Source organism: Pituophis catenifer, unplaced genomic scaffold (genome assembly GCF_029215685.1).
Source record: "Pituophis catenifer annectens isolate HBS135680 unplaced genomic scaffold, rPitCat1.0.hap2 SCAF_2, whole genome shotgun sequence".
Classification (NCBI taxonomy): Eukaryota; Metazoa; Chordata; class Lepidosauria; order Squamata; family Colubridae; genus Pituophis; species Pituophis catenifer.
This window is the reverse complement of record NW_027256882.1, coordinates 13,754,451-13,777,521: the sequence shown is the minus strand read 5'-3', so window position 1 is coordinate 13,777,521 and position 23,071 is coordinate 13,754,451. Positions and strand designations below refer to the sequence as shown.

At 46.6% G+C, this 23,071-nt stretch overlaps 1 protein-coding gene across 1 annotated transcript; it reads right to left on the bottom strand.

Moving 5' to 3' along the window:
* Positions 1 to 2,810: 2,810 nt before the first annotated feature.
* LOC139311772 (major histocompatibility complex class I-related gene protein-like) lies at positions 2,811 to 16,651 on the bottom strand. Its single transcript, XM_070936280.1, has 8 exons — positions 16,603 to 16,651; positions 15,687 to 15,909; positions 10,101 to 10,346; positions 9,514 to 9,789; positions 8,189 to 8,476; positions 7,283 to 7,348; positions 5,620 to 5,765; positions 2,811 to 3,500 (listed from the first exon to the last, which is right to left on the bottom strand). The coding sequence occupies exons 2-8, from the start codon at positions 15,769 to 15,771 to the stop codon at positions 3,252 to 3,254; spliced, it is 1,356 nt and encodes a 451-aa protein (XP_070792381.1). The 5' UTR covers positions 15,772 to 15,909; positions 16,603 to 16,651; the 3' UTR covers positions 2,811 to 3,251.
* Positions 16,652 to 23,071: the final 6,420 nt, after the last annotated feature.

Genomic DNA, 23,071 nt, shown 5'->3' with positions numbered 1-23,071 from the left:
AGCGCTGGAAAGGGAAAGTGGCGCGGTCGTCATCCGCCGGCTCCCCTCGCCGAAGCTTCCCTTTGGGGGAAAAGGAAAGGAGACCCCTTAGAGAGCCAGGAAAGGGAAGGAGATGGAATCAAAGGAGGTTTCGGGGCAAAAAAATCTGCCCAGCCCCCGAGCGCGCACAGAATAATAAAATTGGAAAGGACCTTAGAGGTCGTCTAGTCCAACCCCTTAGTTGGTGGGCCAGGCGTCGTGGGAACGGCCTTTGTGGAGGAGCCGGTCAGCTCAGCGCCTCTGGTTACCCAAGAGAGAGACCCCTTTGCCCCCTTGGGTTAAGGGTGGGGGGTGGGGGAGGCTACCATCCCCATCTTCCCCTGCGGCCTGGGGATGATGAGAGTTGGACTCGAACACGCGAGGAAGGCGCTGGGTTGCCCGGTTAAGCAAGAGCCGTTCTTTAAATCCACGTGAATTTAATCAAATCACATCCTTCCCCTCCTCACCTGCCAGGCCTTCCCCGCTTCTTTTCTCCGCTCTTTGCTGCCTTCCGACGTTACGAGGCCGGCTGGTAACCTTCGGCAGGAAATGAATCGAGGCGGGACCCACAAGGGATCCTAATTTGACTGATCCTCAGCGTTTAAGCGCCAGCCTTAAGGGGGGGGGGTCTTGCAATGGGGGCGCTGTCCCGGGGTTGCCTCGCCCCCCCCTCTCCGAAACGGCTTCCTTCCCTCGTCCTTCACCGAACTTCCCTTAAAAGTTCTGGAGTTTCTTCCGTTCGTGTTTCTGAGCCAGGAGTGAAAGTGAAAGAACGTTCAGAGCTCTGCCCGCCTCCTCTTCCTCCTCCTCCTCCCCCCCCCATTCTTATCTGGGCAAATCCTGCAGTCAGCTCCCCCCCCCCGCCCACTCCCATTCAAAAACTCTGCCGGAGGGTGGCGCCTTCTGGCTGTGATGCAGCTTCCAGGGTTGCGAAATTTGTGCATTCCCCAAGCAGCTTGTCATCTGGGCCGATGTCCCCAACCTTTCGTGGACCTCAGGGACCACAGGATTTAAAATTATGAATTTAGTGGGTTTACTACCGGTTCTGTGGGCGTGGTTTGGTGGGGGTGGGTGGGTAATAAGACTGGGTGGGGGTGGCCAACTTTTTTTTTTTTTTACTTTAAAAATTTTTTTCCTCAACCTTAAGAAGTTGCAGAAAAAAATGCTTTTAGAAGCCTCTGACGATCAGCTGCGATCTTCAGAGGCTTTTAAAGGCGTTTTTTTCCCCCCTACAACCTCTTCAGCCGAAGAGGTTGTATAGGGTTGCCAGGTGTCCACTATTTGAGCGGACAGTCCGCTTTTTTCACATTATGTTTCACTATTTTTTTTCACAAAATAGTGGACATTTTTTTTTATTCAAAAGCTTTATGATGAAATGGTACGTAATCTAAAGCTGTACAGTCTAAGAGAATAAGGATAGGAGAATCGCGTTTTGTCTTTTTTTTCATAAGTTAGAATGAGAGAAAGAGCGAATGCTCATTGCAATAATCACATTTTACACAACAGCGCAAAAAATGCATTAAAACAGTTATCTTTTGATATAAAAAATGTAGTGCTGAAGGTTTTTGCCGAATTTTCGAATTCTGCGAAGAAACGAGAAGAGTTGAAATCATTTTTTGAGTTTTGCGAGTCAGAATTCCATGAAGTTTTGCGCCATGTTCCAACACGTTGGTTAAGTTTGTTTAAAGCGGTCGAAAGACTTCTTTTAAACTGGATACCTCTAAAATCGTATTTTATTTCTCTTGGATCTGATGAGTGCCATAAGGTTATCTGGATCAGGAAAATGAACTCGCAAAGGACGATGAACCAACAATTTCAGAATTGTATTTATATTTCATGCACTTCTTCATGTCAATAATGCAAGACACCCTACTGAAGCTGGAAAGCAAGAAAATTCTTGCATGTGATCCTCACATTATCATGTGTAAGCTGCGTGATTCTTTGCAAAAAAAATACAATGAGCAGTTTTTTGGAATGAAAGTTTTATTTGCCTTACGTAAAAAACATTTGCCTGAGAATGCCGTGCAAAAGTTCAAGAAAGAAGCCATCAACGTGTATCAGAGCCACTGCGTACCTAGAAAAGTGGTATAATTTCACCGATTCAGTATATGAGACGCTAAGTTGTTTCAATCTAATTGATCGCAATAATCCTCCAACTTTAGAAGAAATGACGAACATCTGGTTATTATCACCATGGCGAGAAGAACTTCCACCCAACACTCTCTTCGATGAAATTTCTGCCTTAGAAGAAGTTCATGTTCATCTGCAGGGCGATTCATCTCTTGATAAGTGGATGTACTTTTTCAAGAAAGAGCCAGCTCCGAGTTTACTGAAACTGTTCCAGTATTGTGCATCAATTCCGGTATCAAATGCAAATGTTGAACGAATTTTCAGCGTCATGGGAAATTTGTGGACTGACGAACGTAACCGACTGCTTGTACCATCAGTTCGAAGTGAACTTTGTATATTTTTTAATATTTCTCAATGTTGTACTGAAATTAAAGAATTATTCCTTAAACACAAAGAATTGATCAAAGCTGTGCAGTCAAATAAAAAATACACACGACAGCAAAGTAAAACGTAATTTAATATTTTACATATTATTATAATATATTTGATGTTTTGAATTTTAAGTAAAGTTTTGAAGTGATTATTTTAATATGTGTTAAAATGTTTCTAAGAAAATATATAATTTAACTGAAAATTTTTTTTTTATTTTTTTACTACTTAAACACCCCCCCCCCCGCTTGTCCACTATTTTTGGAAGCAGACCTGGCAACCTTGTTCTCCAAACTACTCAAAATTTTCACTACCGGTTCTCCAGAACTGGTCAGAACCTGCTGAAACCCACCTCTGGTTGTCACTCAGTAATTTTTATCAACCAAAATAATTCATTTATCCAAGTATGGGCCTGGATGGCCAGAATGTCCTCCAAATGATGTCCCAGCATGGAGGGCCAGCAAGTGGGGAGAGGCTTCCTCTGCTCAGTGCCTCTTTAGAAGGGGACTCAGCATCTGTATAAGAAGTCCTGGACAGCAGCCTCCAGTCTAATCAGAAAGGTGTTTCTCCTCCTTTAGCCAGAAATCGGCTACTTCCAGGTGGGACCATCCTCGTTCTCCTGCTGCTGCTTCTGATGATGCTCTTCCCGAGATGTAAGTGGAGGGGAAATGCCCTGGTGCTGATGGCAGAGCCTCCCTGGTGGTGGCAGCCAGGACCCCTGAGGCTGCTTGAAGTTAGTAGCCCTCTTCCTTTAGGAACCAGCGAGCTGGAGCTGAGTGACTTTCGAAAGTTCTCTCTGCTTTGGGCCCCAACAGCCAACTCTCTTCTGATTCTGTTGCTCCTGCTTTGTCCAGGGCCTCCAACTCCCCAGCCCAGGACATTGACCTTCGGAGCGGCTGCTGCTTCCCTTCTCGCCTGCGCAAGGTTGACCCAGAGTCTTCCACAGCTCTCTGGGAACTCCACCCTCCATCGGATGTCCTGTCCTGCAAAGAGAGAAAAATGAAAATCAAAACCTAGTCCAACCCCCTGCTCAAGGCAATAGTCCTTATGAGCTCTGTTATTCCCACCACAACCCTGGCAGCCAAAGAGGCTTGAAAGAAGCAGCTCCTGGGGTATGTGGGTGTGTGCCGGTCCCCATTTCTCCCTCAACCAACCTTCCTTCCTTCCTTCCTATCTACTCTGTTTCCCCCAAAATAAGACATCCCCTGATAATAAGCCCAATCCGGCTTTTGAGCACATGGCAATAAGGCCAAGCGCTTATTTCAGGGTTCAAAAAAATATAAGACAGGGTCTTATTTTTGGGGAAACATGATATCTATCTATCTATCTATCTATCTATCTATCTATCTATCTATCTATCTATCTATCATCTATCTATCTATCTATCTATCTATCTATCATCTATCTATCTATCTATCATCTATCTATCTATCTATCTATCTATCTATCTATCTATCTATCTATCTATCTATCATCTATCTATCTATCTATCGCATCTATCTATCCATTTGTGTTTCCCTGAAAATAAAACCAGGTCTTATTTTCTTTTGGGCCCCAACATAAGTACTAGTGCTTATTTTCAGGAGATAACTTATTTTTTTTTCCATTTATGGGAAGCCTATTTCTGCTTGTGGTGGGGCAGGAGATCACACAGTGTGGTAGTGCTGCTGCCGCAAGGCAGGGGGGTAGAGCTGTCCCATGCACCCCACACCAGTTTACCTCAGGGCCCCTGCAGCTGGGCCACCTTGTGGCAGTGACTAGAGCAGCCCCGTCAAGCAGGACCCCCATGCAACACTGGGCCACTTATTTTGCTTGCTTGCAGCTGCAATGGAACAGGAGGCTGAGCAAGGGGCCGGTGTCAAAGCCACAAGATGAGGTGAAGAAATGGAGTTGCTCCCACATACCCTGCACCGGCTTACCGTAAGACCCCCCACATACAGGCCAGCCACACCCTGACACCTGCCTCGTCTCACAGCCGCGGCACCACCACACCATTCAGCCTCCTCTGCTGGATGGCCTGGCTGTGGGGGCCCTGGGGCAGCTCCACCACCCTCCCACCTCGCCTCATGGCTGCGGCAAGCAACAAGAAGGAATGGGCAGGTGGGTGGCTGTGCAGGCTCTTAAGTAGGGCTTATTTTGGGGGTAGGGCTTATATTAGGCACATGCGTAAAAACCATGCTAGGTCTTATTTTTGGGATAGGTCTTTTTTTGGGAAAACGGGGTATCCGTCCATCCATCCACCCACCTATCTCTATCTATCTATCTATCTATCTATCTATCTATCTATCTATCTATCCATCCATCCATCCATCCATCCATCCATCCTATCATTTATCTATCTCTCATCTATCTATATAATCTATAACTATTTCTATCTATCGATATATGTCCGTCCATCCGTCCGTCCCTCCATCCTCCCTCCACCCATCCGCTCATTTTATATTCTCTGCTTGAGGAAGGACAAATCTCTCTCTCTCTCCCTCTCGCTTTCTCTCTCCCTCCTTCCCTCCCTCCCTACTTGTATGGTACCCATCTCACGGAGTTTATCCCTGCAGCTCATCATCTCCAGGGAACTTTTTCCTGGACAGTCCCCTTCTCCCCACCACCCTTTGTTTTTCCATCTTCCCATTCCTTCTCTCCCTCCCTTCCAATCATTCTCAGATAGAAATCCCACATTGCCCCAAGGTAACCCCAGCTCCAGCTTCTGTTCCTGGCTTCTTCGCCCTCTCAGTCTCCTCCCTCAGAGCTGATGGGTGCGAGAGCATCACAGAGCCCCAAAGGAGCCCCAAGCAGCTTTATAAATTGGGTGTTTTAATCTGTGTTTCGGCCAAAATATTTAATAATTTTAAGGGATTTTTAATATTTGTATTATCTGTATTTTATCTTGGCTGTTCACCGCCCTGAGTCCTTCGGGAGTAGGGCGGTATAGAAATTTGATTATAAATAAATAAATATAAATAAAATAATCCCATCATGGTTGCCTTAGAAGGACTTTGGGGACGAATGTTCCCCCACCCAGCACTTCAATGGTCTTGGCTCTTGGGTATTTCCCAAGCCCAGAGTTTTGCATCTTACATAGACGTCAACAACAGTCAGACTCACGTCTAATGTTATTTCGGATTGCAGCGATGAATTTAATAGTCTCTCATCTTCTTCTCTGCCAGAAGTAGGGGGAAGACAGACTATTTCTGATGGAGAATACTCAAGCGAAGAATTTGCTTCCTGATTGCAACGCCTCCAGTACTTGCCTGATAGATGGGAAAAAGAGAGGACAGCTGGCTAATTTTGGGGGGCGGCAGCTCCTGCCTCATGCTGAAAACCTCTAGTCTCGAAGACTTCTAAGTCTGGATGTCTAAGACTTCTAAGTCTAACCCAGCACCTTGAGAAAATTGCATTAGTGCTGCCATCTGTTTGTTATGGACAAAATAAGTTCTCCCAATAAAACCTTCTATTAAATCACCACCAATTACTCTTAAGCAATGATGCTAAATCTCTGGGAATCCTGTTATTTGGTACAAGACAGAAGGTCTTCCCCATAGATTCCACACTTGGTAATTCTTAATCCCTCTCTTACCATATTTGTTTTGATTTATACTCCAAAGACTCTGTCCCAACCCGGCCAGCTCCAAGAACCAGAGATCTTGCCTGATCTTGCCTGATCTTGAAAAGCTAAGCTGGCTCTGATTGACTTAGAAGTTGCACCCGAGACCGACAAGGGAGCGACATCAATTGCAAACAAGTCAAAAGGCCCATCCTGGAAGAAGGAAATGACAAAGCACTTCTTCACTGATGCTGAGAGAATTGCTTGGATGTGTTGAGCCTCCTTTGGTTGAGCTCAATCGAGGAGACACTTCTCCCATCCATCCTCCCTCTCATTACTTTTGCTCTCAGTAGGGAGAGAGCAAGTAGCAGCTCCTTCCACTCCTGGACCTTCCCCCCTGTTGTTGTCTGTCCCCAGGTGTGATTGCAAGCAGGGGCGAAGGACGTGGGGCCTTCCCTCCATGGCCCCCAGGTGTCACCAGATTCCCTGAAGGTCTCTCTGGCCAGGTGAAATGACACATGAAGCTTCTTTGGGGCCAGGATTATGGATTGTCTGGGACCCCCGAGATCATTCATGGGACTTTTCTTTGATCCCGAGTCCCTAATATTTGTTCCTCTGCAGTAAGTCTATTAAGGCCAAAGAGACTTTTTCCCGGGCAACAGGAATGTAGAACATTCAGAGATTTGCAGGACTTGGAAAAATGAGTGCATCGTTTATTCTTCTTTCTGACTCTTGGTCAAAATGTTGTTTGTGTGGAAAGGTCTTGTGGGGGTCATGCAGGGGTGAAATTCGACCAACTCAGCCCACCTCGGCCAAGACGGTAGGGATGATTTGAATCAGTTCACCGAACTGAACTGATTCAAATCTCCCTCCCTGCAAACTGCAGGCTTTCGCACGTTGGCTTGAGGGGCTTCGGCAGCGAAGCGAGCGACCGGCCGTGGTTGCCCCCTCAACACTGCATCAAAAGACGCTCGAGTCACTGATGCTTCCCTGGCACTGCTGCCATCCCGCTGGGCTCCCCATCTGGACATCACCCATGCACAGAAAAGGCGCATGAGAGCGTAGCCCGAGTGCACTACATCTCCAAGCAGGTAGCAAAGGTAAGTGCATTTTACCGCTGGGGTCATGGCTGAAACTCTCAGAGAGACTTTTCCATCCACACCAGCTCAGTCAATACAAAAAGATCCAGGGGTCAGTGTCAGTGGATGTGTTTGTTTCACTTACATATCAGGAAGAGAATCACAGCTAGGATTAAGCCTCCTATAACAATTCCCACAGGAATCCACCACCCTGTAGTTAAAGAAGGAGAAACATGGCTGTGATTAGAGAGATGCTGAGATCTCGGAGGTCGAGAGGCTGAGCAATGGAAGCATTTTGCAAGCTGCACTGGCCTCCAGGAATAGCCATAGCACTAAGACTTATATATCGCTTCACAGTGCTTTCCAGCCCTCTCTAATCGGTTTACAGAGTCAGCCTATGGCCCCCAACCATCTGGGTCCTCATTTTACCCACCTCGGAAGGATGGAAGGCTGAGTCAACCTGGAGCCTGGCTCAGCTGGGATCGTCAGAGGTTTTAAAAGCATTTTATCTACAACCTCTTTTGCCGAAGAGGTTGGAGAAAAAAATGTTTTTAAAAGAAAAAAAGCCTCTGCCAATCAGGGAAGTCAGCTGGGATCGTCAGAGGCTTTTAAAAGCATTTTTTTACAACCTCTTCTGCCAAAGAGTTGTAGAAAAAATGGTTTTAAAAGTAAAAAAAAAAGTTGGCCACGCCCACTCAGTCATATTACTCCCCTCCCCCAAACAAGCCACGCCCACAGAACTGGTAGTAACAAATTTTACATTTCACCCCTGGCATGCACGTTTCATAGACTACATGCACCGGCTGAACGAATGACTAAATGCAGCCCAGTGGCGATTAGGCCATGGCCTAGTAGTTGGCTGCAGCCCATAGTTTGGGGACCCCTGAAGTCGAACGTGTGAGTTGGGAAAGCTCTGGAGGCTTCAGTCTATTCCCAGGCTCAGGAGGCCTTGGGCAGCTACAGGGCTCGCCAGCTGCTAGTCCAGGAGGTTTGGGCCAGCTACAGGTCCCAGTGGCATATTTCTATGTGTAATAACCATTCAACCTCTCACCTGTTTCCTCCTTCAAGGGCAAGACCAGGGGCTCCTGCAGGCCCTCGTGGTCCAGGTGACACTGAAAACGGTCCCTCTCCTTGGGGTCGATCTCAATGCTGAGCCGGACATTATAGGTCCCGTCTGAGTTGGGGGTCATGTTCCTATGGAGGGTCTCATTCTGGCAGACTTTTCCATCCCTCATCCAGGTGGCCTGGATCTTCTTGGGGTAGAAGCCAAAGGCCTGGCAGATGAGGACCTCCAGGCTGTCATTCACCACAGTGTAATTCATCTTCCACTTTGGGGGCTCTGCAGAAACACCAACACCAGAGTTCCTGGGATTTTCTGGTCAGGTAATTGAATAACAGTGAAGAGCTTATCTGGTCATCCTCTCCCACTGCTCCCTCTTCTCCTGAGCCTGTGGGACCCCTCAAAGTTGGAGCATCGAAGCTCTTTACATTTATTTTTGAAAGGGATACAAAGAGCTTTTGGGTAAAGTTCTCACTGTAACAAAAATAATGGCAATGCTTGGGGATTGATTCAGTTTTGCCCTCCCCCCCAATTAAATTTGTTCACATCATCCCAAACGGAAACCAGGACAGAGTCCTCTTTGGGTTCAGCGGGAAGATGTATGAATTGCCGTTTCTTTTTGCTTTCCAAGATTTTCTCATGGAAATGGATTTCAGCCTTCATCCCTGGCTTAATTAGTTTTTGTCTCTTTGAAAAACCTATTTCAGAGGGCATAGACCAGTGATGGCTAACCTTTTTACCGTCGCGTGCCAAAAGCGGGGGGAGAACAGGGGGGTCACGCGCATGTGTGCCCATGCCCATAATTCAATGTCCCCTGGGGCCCACGCATGCATGCACGACCCCCCTTGCGCTCCCCCCCGGCTTTTGGCACGCGACGGCAAAAAGGTTACTGGTGGGCCCGGTAGGCCCGTTTTTTGCCCTCCCCAGGCTCCAGAGGCTTTCTTGGAGCCTGGGGAGGGCAAAAACAGCCTTCCCCATCCCCCTGGAGGCCCTCTGGAGGCTGGAAACGGCCCGTTTCCCGACTTCCGGTGGGCCCAGAAGGTCTGAAAATCAGCTGGCGCTGAGCTAGGGCAACACTCGCGTGCCCACAGATATGGCTCACAGGTGGCACACGTGCCATAGGTTCGCCATCACGGGCATAAACGATTCTTTTCCCCATTGTCCTTCTAGAATCTGGTGTGGGATACACCCAGATTTTATTTTTTATTTTTTGCTAAGGGCATGAACGGTGGCTTGGTTAAGTAGGGCAGAAATGATACTGGAAGACAGAGAGGAGGGAGCCTGCAAGCGCAATGGGAGCCCATTTGGTCACTCACTTGTGTCCTTCGGAGTCTTCTTCCTGTAGGACAGGTATCTCTTCAGCCACTTAATGCAGGTGTTCTCCAGGTAATCTTTATTTGTATGGAACCACTGTGAATCTTTCTCCCACTCGACCTTGAACTTCCTGGCCTGGGTCTGAGCTGCCACCCAGCTGAAGGTCTCATTCTTTAAGCTGATGAAGTCCATCCCATCATAGCCATAGCGGAAAAACCGTCCTTCGTTCCCATCTTCCCTGAGCTCACAGCCCAAAATCGCCTGCCAGGTGTGAAATCCTAAAACAGAGGAATGGGTGAGAAGGATTCCCCTTTTCAGAGACCCTCCCCTCTAGAAGGGCCACTAGGAGGGAGTTTTGCTCCCCTCCCACTAGGGATGGGAATCCCAATCTCTCCTCCTCTTTTTATCCCACAAACAGAAAAGTCTTTTAGTGATCAGAGTGCAATTAATCCTTTGGGGGCAGGAGCAGAATGTGAAGAATTTCTAGGTGAGAGAGAAAAATCTGGGGGTGCAGGGTGGGTGGGGGGATCATATCTTTGCAGGAAATAACATCTAACCTGGGCATCAAGGTGGCAGTGCCTTTGCTCACCTCCAGCATGAGGGTCCAATTCTGATAACTCCTGCAGGTCAGCTCTAAAGACCCACTCAGGGGGCAGAAACTTCACCTTCTCCACCTCCTTCATCGAGGACACCTGGGGCTTCATCTTCTTGGTGAGGCTGTCAAAGCGAGCGATGGGCTGGTCATCCAGGTAGATCCTAATGGAGAACTGTGGCTGCTCCGGGCTGGGCTCTGACACTTCCAGGTAGTGATAACACAGAGACGCATTTGCCTTTACTTAGAGGATAAAACCAAAATAATATTTATTTAATACCAGCTTAAGTCTTTGAGATGTTAATACCATGTTTCCCCAAAAGTACCCTGAAAACAATCCCTCATGCCTGTGCCTAATATAAACCCTACCCCAAAAATCAGCCCCAGTTAAGCCCTGACTACTCAGTCCCACCGTCTGATTGTACAAGGTGGGGTGTGTCACATGCGTGAAAATCAAGCTAGGGTGGAGATGGGGGTGGAGCTGCCTCATGCGCCCCACACCCGCTTACCATAGGACTGCCATAGCAAGGCCCCCCCAGGCCCCAGATGCCACATGGTGTGTCACGCCAATGTCGCCACTTGTGGCAGGACGTTGTGTGGCGTATCATGCCAGTGCCGCAGCTTGCGGCAGGAGACTGCATGGCATGGCATGCTAGTACCACATTGTGCCAGTGCCACCACTCATGGCAGGAGGCCACACGGCACATCACACCAGTGCCACCGCTCGTGCTCACAACACAATACGCCTCAGGACCTCCTGCTGCGAGCGGCGGCACTGGTGTGATGCGCCACACTGCATCTGGCTGCAAGTGGCCTCAGAAGTCAGAGAGCAGCATGATAGGGGTTGGGGCATGGGAGGCCTAGCTACAGTGGTCCTAAGGTAAGGAGGTAAGACATCCCCCGAAAATAAGACCTGGTGCTTATTTTGGGGCTCAAAAGAAAATAAGATCAGGTCTTATTTTCAGGAAAACATGGTAACTTCAGCTAAGGTGATGTTTTTCTTATTTTATTTTCTTTAGTATCTCTACCCTTACAGGATTGTCTCCCCATGGCTCAAAGATACTTACATGTTTGCAAACATAAAAAATATATGAGGGGGGAGGGAGAGTCTCAAGTTTAAATATTATAAAAAGACCCTGTTCTTTTCTCAACGTCCCATTTATATGCAAACTTTCCAAACTGTGTTAAAGTTCAGTGTAAATATTCAAACACGCAAATACAGCACAGAATTTTGGCTTTTTTCCCCCCCTTTTTTTACTTCTGCCCTTTGGTGGCAAATAGTCAGTGAGACAGCCAGTGGGAAGGAAAATCTCCTGTAACACATAGCAAACTGTGATCCTCTGGGATAATAGTCCAACCAATTAGTCCATGTAACACAAGTGTAGTCACTAGAGACCAATCTATGATGATCCATTTAGTCTTGTCTGACTCTTGGTGATTCTACAGGACGGTATTCTCTACATCTTCCGTTCTTGCCCTACTTCTTCAAGTTGTTCTATGCTTTGGTTGGTTTCCGCTTTGATGGTGACCAGCCATCATGTTCTTGGTTTCCTTTAACCGCTAACTCTTCCAAACACAATTGCTTTCTCCAGTGAATTCCCCAGTGTGACATGACCAAAATAAGACCAAAAATGATGAGTACCAAACACATTTTTCCCATAAGCAATAATGTAGTGAGTCACAAGACAGCCGACCTCGCCAAATTCTAGTTTATGCCTTGAGTACTAAACAAACGAGGAATATCAGGACAAAAATAAAAAATCAGTTTTGTGATTTTGCCTTCTGGTGACGTGCCTGGTGTCGTAAAACTCTTACAGGTGCAGTGATACCTTGGTACTCAACTGTTTTGAAACTCATCAAATTTGGTACTTAACGCATTTTGGGGCACAAAAGAAAATAAGACCGGATCTTATTTTCGGGGGAAACACGGTAGTAAGGAGAGGGGTTTATTCTCAATTTATATTCTTAGTGGCTTGCGTGTCAGTGTCGGTAGGAGTGGTCTTGAAGTTCTTTGGTTCGGCTCAAACTGTTGGCTTCTTTGGCAGTTCCTTGATTGGATTATTGTTTACTTTTTGATTGTCAGTCTACAGTTAATCTTGGTGTCAATTTACACTTGTCTGGGTGCTGATTGGTGGTGGGGAGGTGCTTTAGTCTTCTTCTTCCCTTTTTAACTTGTTGAGTGCCTCTTTTGCATAGGTAGGACGTACACATTGTTTATGTCTATGTGTCTATTGATGGCTAATTTGACAGAGTGCCAAGCTTCCAGAAATTCTCTAGCACTTCTGGAGTTGGCTTGGTCTTGGATGGTCACAGTTTCCCAGTTGAAATTATGGTCAAGTCTGTCCACACATTGTGACATTAAAGAGTTTTCATCATCTGCAAACTCCTAGCTAGCTGCTGTTCATCATTATGTTCTCCTAGGCCCGTGATGGCGAACCTATGGCACGCGTGCCACAGGTGGCACGTGTAGCCATATCAGTGGGCATGCCAGCTCAGCTCTGGCGTGCATGTGCGCGCCGGCCAGCTGATTTTCGGGCCTTCTGGGCCCACCAGAAGTAGGGAAACAGGCTGTTTCCTGCCTCTGGATGGCCTGGAGGTGGTGGGGAAGGCCTGTTTTTCTTTCTTACCTGGCTCCAGATCCTCTCTATGCATCTGCGGAGGGCGAAAACAGCCTTTCCCACTCCCTCGGAGGCCCTCCGGAGGCCTGAAAGGGCCCATTTCCCAACTCCCGGTGGGACAGGAAGTGACGGTTTTGCTATACTCAGCCTCCAGAGACTCCTAGGGCGTGGGAAAGGCTGTTTTCGCCCTCCACAGATGCATAAAGAGGATCTGGAGCCCAGGTAAGCCCGCTCCTGGCACGCGATGGCAAAAAGGTTAGCCATCACTGTCCTAGGCTGTACTACAGGTCCTCGCTCCCTACTAGCACTGGTGATGGTACCTGTTTTGGGTACTGAAATCTACAAGAAAACAACCGAGCTCAGGGCTTCCTGTGACATTTGGGACTTTTTCTTCATGGATACTAACAAGGTTGAGGACTCTCTGAGAAAAAGAGGTCTGATAGACATCCCAGAGAAGAAGAAAACTCTCAATCCTGAAGCTGGCCTGACTGAGGCCATTTTGAGACTTTAGTGCTGACACACTGGAGCCAGAAGACAGGGATGGGGGTGGGGGAGTTGCTGCTCAGGCGCCCAGCCTTCCTTCCTTCCTTCCTTCCTTCCTCTCTCTCTCTTTCTTTCTTGTCTCCTCTCTCTCTCTTTCTCCCTTCCCTTCCTCCTTCTCTCTCTCTTTCTAAGGCTAGGATACCCACCTGAAACAAAAACTCCTTTGGGTGAAGCCGGCTTACTATCTGCACCCCCATCCCGCTCTTCCCTTCCACTCCTCCCCTTCCTTCCTTCTCCTTTCTCTTTCTTTCTTTCTTTCTTTCTTTCTTTCTTTCTTTCTTTCTTTCTTTCTTTCTTTCTTTCTTTCCTTCCTTTTTCTTTCTTTCTTTCTTTCTTTCTTTCTTTCTTTCTTTCTTTCTTTCTTTCTTTCTTTCTTTCTTTGTCTCCTCTCTCTCTCTCTCTTTCTCCCTTCCTTTCCTCCTTCCCTCTCTCTTTCTAAGGCTAGGATACCCACCTGAAACAAAAACTCCTTTGGGTGAAGCCGGCTTACTATCTGCACCCCCACCCCCGCTCTTCCACCCGTCCTCTTCCTAGCGCCTGAGCAGCAACTCCCCCAACACCCACCCCATGCGCTTCTGGCTGCCAGCATTGGCAACTAACCAATTGGCTGGCGGCTAACCATCCAGGGAGGCAAAAAGCCCGGGACGAACAGTGTGGTGTCGAATGGGCCGTGCCGAACCATGTGGGACGGAGGGACCGTGGCCAACTGGCTGGGGTGTGTCAGCTGAGGAGAAAAGCTAGAGGAGAATCCTGGCGGAGAAGCAGGTGCGGCCAAGGACAGGAGGCTAAAAGTCCGAAACCCAATATGACATACTCAATAAAACTTATTCTTTAAGGAATCTACCTGCCTTGGAGTTTTGTTTGCTACAGGTATGTTACTTGGAACCCTGACAAAAACTTTATTTTATGTGGAAGAGCTTTGAGTTTTTAATAAAACAATTTTAGGATTTTTAAAAATATATTAACAAGAATTTCCTAGGGAAATGGGACTTGAACGACATTCCTGAGGGAAAAAAAAGTATTTTATCCTATAAGGATAAGATGGAGATAGTAACTTAAATTCAATGAGTTAATCCGAGTTAGGATGGATCTTTACAAGTCTGGCATATGTATTGAAAGTAAGTTTTAATGTAGCAGTGTGTTATAAAATGTTTGCTTTCTTGTCTTTTTACAGTATATAATGTTTAAATAACTCCCAAAGTTTGTAAGATATTGAAATAAAACTCAAAAATATGAATGGTTAATATTTTTAAAGAGAAGAAAAAGAACTTATTGCATGAGTATAAACTGTAGGGAGAGGTTTAAATTTAATGAGTTAATTGTAGTTAGTTGGATTTTTATTGGTGTGATATATATGTGTGTGTGTGTGTGTGTGTGTGTGTACACATATATATACTTGAAAGAAAGTTTTAATGTAGTTTTGTGTTTTTGGATTCTGGGTTTATGAAGTGGGTTTGAAATTGAAGTTTTTTCTCCTTTATATAGGAAGTTTGAGTAATCCTTAAAATTTGTAAAGCATTATTGAAAGTGAAGTTTAATGTATGCATGTTAAGAGGAAGTTTAAAAAGAGCAAAATTAAAAAAAAATATGTGTTAGAACTTATTGGTTTTAGAAATGTTTTAAAGAAAAGTTTAATGTTTTAAAATTTAGAAAAAGATTTTTTTTGTCCTTAGGGTTAAAAAATGTGAAAGAATATACTGAATTTTATTAATCTACCATAAATTATGACAGTGTATAAATATTAATGAGCAGAAATATGTATTATTTCCAAAGCAAGGAAAAGTAGTTAAATTGATTTTTTTATCCAAAGAAGAGAATATATTTAATTTTGTTTCAGTGTGGAAATTGCTTCCAGACTGTATGCTTGTGATGGGGGGAAAAAATAAAATTTAGATTTTGTTTTTGTTGATTAGACAGGTTTGCTGTTATAGAAATGGCTAGTATATAGTATTGCACAAAAGAAAAAAAGTTGAAATTGTAATATTATTATCTTCTATTGTGCCAAAGAGTTGGAAGTCAATGCTTTTTCTTTCTTTTTCCCTTCCCAATCCACCTTTTCTCTTTTTCCTTCCCCCAGTTTTCCATTCCTTTTTTATTTTCCTTTGTATCTTACCTTTCGATAAAAAAAGAATAAAATTTGAAAATCAAAGAAAACCACCAAGCTCAGAGAGCCACCAAGGACCTCTCCTTTCAACCCTGATCTAGAAATATTCTCCTTTAGAGGAGGGACTAGATGCCCTCTGGTAGACTTTCAGTTGGCAGTATAAACTCATGCAAAAAGTCTACAGCGAGACTAAAACGTGTATTTGTTTCAGATTGATAGGATGCCAACCGGGCAAAGCTTTTGGAACTCGCTGCCACAAGAAAACCAAGTTGCCCGCCTCAGGTCTCCTTAGCTTCCCCCCCCCCTCCGGCCACTCACCTGCACATCCTTCCTCGCATCCTCCTCGCAGCACCAGGACGGCCGCCGTGGACAGAAGCCCCAAGGCCGCCACCGGGAGCCCCATCTGGACCCGGACGCCGAAAGGCAGCCCCGATCAGCTTGGCGGCGAAGGAGAAAGTCTGCAAAGGGCGCCGGAGGGGCTGAGCGCTGGAAAGGGAAAGTGGCGCGGTCGTCATCTGCCGGGTCCCCTCGCCGAAGCTTCCTTTTGGGGGAAAAGGAAAGGAGACCCCTTAGAGAGCCAGGAAAGGGAAGGAGATGGAATCAAAGGTGGTTTCGGGGCAAAAAAATCTGCCCAGCCCCCAAGCGCGCACAGAATAATAAAATTGGAAAGGACCTTAGAGGTCTTCTAGTCCAACCCCTTAGTTGGTGGGCCAGGCGTCGTGGGAATGGCCTTTTAGTATTTAGTATTTTTAGTATTTTATTTAATTTGTATACCGCCCTTCTCCTGCAGGACTCAGGGCGGTGAACAGCCAAGATAAAACAGAACATGCCAAATTTAAAAACAGTTTAAAAGGTAATTAAATATTTTTGGCCACAATTTAAAACAACCCAATTAAAATCAATTTCAAATTAACCAAAACGGATGGGGTCAAGCCAGCCCAGCTAGGTGAAATAAATCAGTTTTCAGGGCCCGACGAAAAGTCCTTTGTGGAAGAGCCGGTCAGCTCAGTACTTCTGGTTACCCAAGAGAGAGACCCCTTTGCCCCCTTGGGTTAGGGGTGAGGGGTGGGGGAGGCTACAAACCCCATCTTCCCCTGCGGCCTGGGGATGATGAGAGTTGGATTCCAACACCCGAGGAAGGCGCTGGGTTGCCCGGTTAAGCAAGAGCCGTCTGGAATCGGCCGTTCTTTAAATCCACGTTAATTTAATCAAATCACATCCTTCCCCTCCTCACCTGCCAGGCCTTCCCCGCTTCTTTGCTCCCCTCTTTGCTGCCTTCCGACCTTACGAGGCCGGCTGGTAACCTTCGGCAGGAAATGAATCGAGGCGGGACCCACAACGGAAACTAATTTGACTGATCCTCTGTTTCTTATGTTTCAATAAAAAAAAGAATAAAATTTGAAAATCAAAGAAAACCACCAAGCTCAGAGAGCCACCCAGGACCCTGATCTAGAAATATTCTCCTTTAGAGGAGGGACTAGATGCCCTCTGGTAGACTTCCAGTTGGCAGTATAAACTCATGCAGAAAGTCTACAGTGAGACCAAAACGTGTATTTATTTCAGATTGATAGGAGAGCCAGGAAAGGGAAGGAGACGGAGCCAAAGGAGATTTCGGGGCGAAAAAACCTGCCCAGCCCCCGAGCGCGCACAGAATAATGAGATTGGAAGGGACCTTAGAGGTCTTCTAGTCCAACCCCTTAGCTGGTGGGCCAGGCGTCGTGGGAACGGCCTTTGTGGAAGAGCGGGTCAGCTCAGCGCTTCTGGTTACCCAAGAGAGAGACCCTCCTGCCCCCTTGGGTTAGGGGTGGGGGGTGGGGGAGGCTACAATCCCCATCTTCCCCTGCGGCCTGGGGATGATGGGAGTTGGACTCCAACACCCTAGGAAGGCGCTGGGTTGCCCGGTTAAGCAAGAGCCATCTGGAATCAAATCAAATCACATCAAATCACATCCTTCCCCTCCTCACCTGCCGGGCCTTCCCCGCTTCTTTTCTCCCCTCTTTGCTGCCTTCCGACCTTACCAGGCCGGCTAGTAACCTTCACCAGGAAATGAATCGAGGCGGGACCCAAAACGGAAACTAATTTGACTGATCCTCTGTTTCTTATGTTTCAATAAAAAAAAGAATAAAATTTGAAAATCAAAGAAAACCACCAAGCTCAGAGAGCCACCCAGGACCCTGATCTAGTAATATTCTCCTTTAGAGGAGGGACTAGATGCCCTCTGGTAGACTTTCAGTTGGCAGTATAAACTCATGCAGAAAGTCTACAGCGAGACCAAAACGTGTATTTGTTTCAGACTGATAGGAGAGCCAGGAAAGGGAAGGAGACGGAGCCAAAGGAGATTTTGGGGCAAAAAAACCTGCCCGGACCCCGAGCGCGCACAGAATAATAAGATGGGAAAGGACCCTAGAGGTCGTCTAGTCCAACCCCTTAGCTGGTGGGCCAGGCGTCGTGGGAACGGCCTTTGTGGAAGAGCGGGTCAGCTCAGCGCCTCTGGTTACCCAAGAGAGAGACCCCTTTGCCCCCTTGGGTTAGGGGTGGGGGGTGGAGGCTACAATCCCCATCTTCCCCTGCGGCCTGGGGATGATGGGAGTTGGACTCCAACACCCGAGGAAGGCGCTGGGTTGCCCGGTTAAGCAAGAGCCGTCTGGAATCGGTTGTTCTTTAAATCCACGTTAATTTAATCAAATCACATCCTTCCCCTTCTCACCTGCCGGGCCTTAACCCCGCTTCTTTTCTCCCCTCTTTGCTGCCTTCCAACGTTACGAGGCCAGCTGGTAACCTTCGGCAGGAAATGAATCGAGGCGGGACCCAAAACGGAACCTAATTTGACTGATCCTCTGTTTCTTATGTTTCAATAAAAAAAAGAATAAAATTTGAAAATCAAAGAAAGCCACCAAGCTCAGAGAGCCACCAAGGACCCTGATCTAGAAATATTCTCCTTTAGAGGAGGGACTAGATGCCCTCTGGTAGACTTCCAGTTGGCAGTATAAAACCATGCAAAAAGTTTACAGCGAGACTAAAACGTGTATTTATTTCAGACTGATAGGAGAGCCAGGAAAGGGAAGGAGACGGAGCCAAAGGAGATTTCGGGGCAAAAAAACCTGCCCGGACCCCGAGCGCGCACAGAATAATAAGATGGGAAAGGACCCTAGAGGTCGTCTAGTCCAACCCCTTAGCTGGTGGGCCAGGCGTCGTGGGAACGGCTTTTGTGGAAGAGCGGGTCAGCTCAGCGCTTCTGGTTACCCAAAAGGGAGACCCTCCTGCCCCCTTGGGTTAGGGGTGGGGGGTGGGGGAGGCTACAATCCCCATCTTCCCCTGCGGCCTGGGGATGATGAGAGTTGGACTCCAACACGCGAGGAAGGCGCTGGGTTGCCCGGTCTGGAATCAAATCAAATCACATCAAATCAAATCCTTCCCCTCCTCACCTGCTAGGCCTTAACCCCGCTTCTTTTCTCCCCTCTTTGCTGCCTTCCGACGTTACGAGGCCGGCTGGGAACCTTCGGCAGGAAATGAATCGAGGCGGGACCCACAAGGGATCCTAATTTGACTGATCCTCAGCGTTTAAGCGCCAGCCTTAAGGGGGGGTGTCTTGCAATGGGGGCGCTGTCCCGGGGTTGCCTCGCCCCCCCCTCTCCGAAACGGCTTCCTTCCCTCGTCCTTCACCGAACTTCCCTTAAAAGTTGTGGAGTTTCTTCCGTTCGTGTTTCTGAGCCAGGAGTGAAAGTGAAAGAACGTTCAGAGCTTTGCCCGCCTCCTCTTCCTCTTCCTCCTCCTCCCCCCCATTCTTATCTGGGCAAATCCTGCAGTCAGCTCCCCCCCCCCACGCCCACTCCCATTCAAAAACTCTCCCGGAGGGTGGCGGCTTCTGGCTTCCAGGGTTGCAAAATTTGGGCATTCCCCGATGCAGCTTCTCATCTGGGCCCATGTCCCCAACCTTTCGTGGACCTCAGGGACCACTAAATTTATAATTTTAAATCCTGCGGACCAGGGGTGGGTTCTAATTTTTTTTTTTTTTACTTTTAAAAGCATTTTTTTTTATTTATTTTTTTTAATTGAAAAAGTTTTCAAATACAAATTTTCCCCCCATTTTTCTCCCCCCCCCCTCCTCCCTAACCCCCCCCCCTCACCACCCATCCCCCCCCCCGTGATTTCTTCACAACAAAAAACCTAATTCATAACAGATTATATAATATATATATATTTTTTAAATACTTTATTGAATTTTCCAGTTTTAAAAAGACAATGTACAATCACAATCTTGATCCGAGGTGCAGTATTTACACACTTCATAGATCAAACATTAGGTGCGTTCCATCCATAACTATACGATATACAATTCTATACAATTCTCTACATTTCTATACAATTAAGTCTATTTCGAGTGTCTAACAAATCGTAGCCTATTATCATATTTTAATCCTATTCTTTAACCAGTTATACCAAATTCCCCATACTTCGTAGTACTCTTCATTTTTTAGCTCACTCGTCAATTTAGCCATCTCTGCGGACTCTAAAATTTTATTTATTAATGTTTCCTCAGAGGGGGTAGAGTTAGATTTCCAAAGTTTCGCAAAGGCTATTCTAGCCGCAGTAGTAATTTGAATTGCCAGTTGGGTTTTATTGTTGTCGAGACCGTCTTCAGTCATACCTAAGAGGAAAGATTCCGGGGCCAGGGCTATCTCCTGTCCCATTATTTCGGAGAGCCAGAGTCGAATCTTTAACCAAAACTTTTTAGTCTCAGGGCAAGTCCACCACAGATGATAAAAGGTGCCGACCATCTTTCCACATTTCCAACATAAAGCAGAGGAGTTTGGAAATATTTTGGCCAGCCTGTCCGGGGCTAGGTACCACCTATGCAACATTTTGTAGTGATTTTCCCTGAATGTTACCGATTTCGTTATTTTGAAATTCCTGTTCCAAGCTATCTCCCAGTCATTGAAGTTAAGGCCATATCCTAAGTTTTTCTCCCAAATGCTTAGCTGATTTTTAGCTATCGTCTCGGCTCTATCCTCTAATATAATATTTTACCATCCCCTTACTCCCTCCTCTAAATACTGACCCTTACATGCTAGTAATATTATTAATATTATTACTTCCCCCTTTTACCATACGTTTCAAAATAACATTATATAATAACTTCTAATTTAGCATAATAATATTATTATAACTCCCAATCTAGCAACAATCTGCCTTTTTTAACAATTCAAATAACCTTCCACTTTAGGACTATATAATAAATCCTACTTTAACATTTAATCTTTTGTATATATTAATATGACATTTCAAAGCAGCCTTCCCCATAAATTTTAAAAGCATTTTTTCTACAACCTTAATACAACTATCTTGTATGTACCCGAACGTACAACCAAATTGTTGGAGATGTGATTGTGAGGATGCTACATATTTTCATATTTGGTGGACGTGTAAAAAAGGTTAAAGCGTTCTGGATACAAATTTGGTGGATTTTACAAAATATACTTAAAAAGAGGTTAAAATTTACACCGCAGTTGTTTCTGCTGGCTATAGTTACGGACTGTACGGTTATAGAAACTAATTTGATTTTGAATGTAATAACTGCAGCAAGATTGTTGGTGGCACAATATTGGAAGAAGCAAGGTTTACCTACAATCCAAGAATGGACAATGAAAGTAACAAACCTAGTGGAGTTGGCAAAAATTTCGGCGTACTTGAAGGAACATTCAAATGAAAGATATTTAAGGGACTGGAGAAGATGGATAGATTATATCCAAAGTAAATACCGGAATAAGAAGTTGCAGATAGGTTATGAATAAATATGTAGATATTTGGCGTGTTTTCAGGTAATTAAGCTAGCAGGGTAATTAGGGAATTGAAGGAATAAGAGATGCTGAATGTTATAATTATTTAGATTAGGATGGATTATGATTGTTGAATGTTATATCCTGTAATTTGTTCTGGGAAGAAGGGGGGGGGACATGGGCGGATGGGAAGGGGAAGGGGTGGGGGGAGGGGTGGTGGAGGTAAGGGAGGGGAGGGGAGGGGGTGGGTGTGGTAGGGAAGGGGGGCAAACATGTAAACCTTCTGTAAAACTTTTTAATAATAATAATAAAAAAAGATGTTGCAGAAAAAAATGCTTTTAGAAGCCTCTGACGATCAGGCAACTCAGCTGAGATCGTCAGAGGCTTTTAAAGGCGTTTTTTTTTTTCCCCCTATAACCTCTTCGGCCGAAGAGGTTGTAGAAAAAATGCTTTTAAAAGTAAAAAAAAAAAAAGAAAAGCCTCTGATGAGGTGGGCGGGGTAAGCGACCGGCGACCGGGCCGGGGACCGGTGGGGGGCGTGGCCAGCCAATGTAATTACTGGTTCTCCGAACTACTACAAATTTTTACTACAGGTTCTTGCGAACCGGGAGCAACCCACCACTGCTGTGGACCACTAATATAATCTGCTTAATGACCGGCTGGGTGGGTGTGGCTAGGCGGTCATATGACTGGGTTGGCATGGCCAACTCGATGTCACTCACGTCGAGGAGTGCCTCGCTGGCCTCTATCACCCGTCTCCTGCCAGCCACTCCTCGCCTCCCCGCCCACGCTCCTTAGGACCCCAAGAGGAAGCAGTTGTTGGAGCTAAGCAGCCACCACGAGAAAGAGTTGGCAAAACAGCTCAGTTCAAATTGGATCTGACCATGGAGGAGGCTCAGCAGTAGCCCCTCACTCAGGACTAGGAGCATAGGCTTTCCAAGCAGAGGGAAGACCTGCGGGAGTGCAAGGCCAGGTATCAGCGCTGGAGGCTCAGCAGGTTGAGATGGTCAGTCAGTTCCAGGCCATGATGCAGTCCCACTGGAACGAGGCCCTCCAGCTCTGTGCCACCAACAGCACTTCCCTCCAGCCTTCGCCCAAAGCCCCACACCAGGAGTCTGAAGCAGACCCCAAATTGGAATTTCTGCCCCCCCCTCCAACCCACACAAAAAGACCCCGAAAGGGAAGACTCTCTGCAGCAACACAAACGTTCATTGCACGTATCTGGCCCAGGGGCCATAGCTTGAGGACCCTTGATTTAGTGCAATATTAAAAAATGCAAATAATTTTTCTGCGGACCACCAAAATTTTCTCGTGGACCACCAGTTGGTGACCGCTGATCTGGGCAACAGGTGTGTGAGCTCAAACGGGGTAAGGCTCACAAGCAGTTGCACGCGGAAGGCCTCCACCAGATGTGGCCCTGTCCAGCTGTTTCCAAGCTCGGCCAGAGGTCGCTTAGAGTCCTGTTTGGCCACTTTCCAGGACGAACCTCCCAAAACTGGAATCCTCCCCGACAAACCAGAAAGGGGTGCCCTTGTTTGAGAGCTGCTTTTCACAAGAGCTGGAGCTGCAGACACCCCCCCCCCCCAATTCAGCCTGGCTAGGTGGCTCAGTGGCTAAGACACTGAGCTTGTTGATCAGAAAGGTCGGCAGTTTGGCGGTTCAAATCTCTAGTATAGGTCTCCTGCGTGAGCAAGGGGTTGGACTAGATGACCTCCAAGGTCCCTTCCAACTCTGTTACTGTTACTGCCCTTCACCCTCTTTGGGTTTTGTGGTTCTCGGTGTTTAACAACTGCTTCTCTGCCCTAATGACTGGCTGGGTAGGCGTGGCTGGGAGGGGTGTCATGTGACTGGTGGAAATGAGTGACGTCGAGTTGGCCACGCCCACCCAGGTTTTGTGGCTCCCGGTGTTTTCTTTTCTACGGGAAA

What these genes read in the sequence shown, in the direction of transcription:
- LOC139311772 (XM_070936280.1), bottom strand. Translation starts at nt 15,771, where the DNA reads ATGGGGCTCCCGGTGGCGGCCTTGGGGCTTCTGTCCACGGCGGCCGTC. An exon ending in ATTGGACCCTCATGCTGGAG is followed by an intron (nt 9,790 to 10,100) that starts GTGAGCAAAGGC and finishes CCTCTGTTTTAG; the next exon opens with GATTTCACACCTGGCAGGCG. An exon ending in TGTGATTCTCTTCCTGATAT is followed by an intron (nt 5,766 to 7,282) that starts GTAAGTGAAACA and finishes CCCATCTATCAG; the next exon opens with GCAAGTACTGGAGGCGTTGC.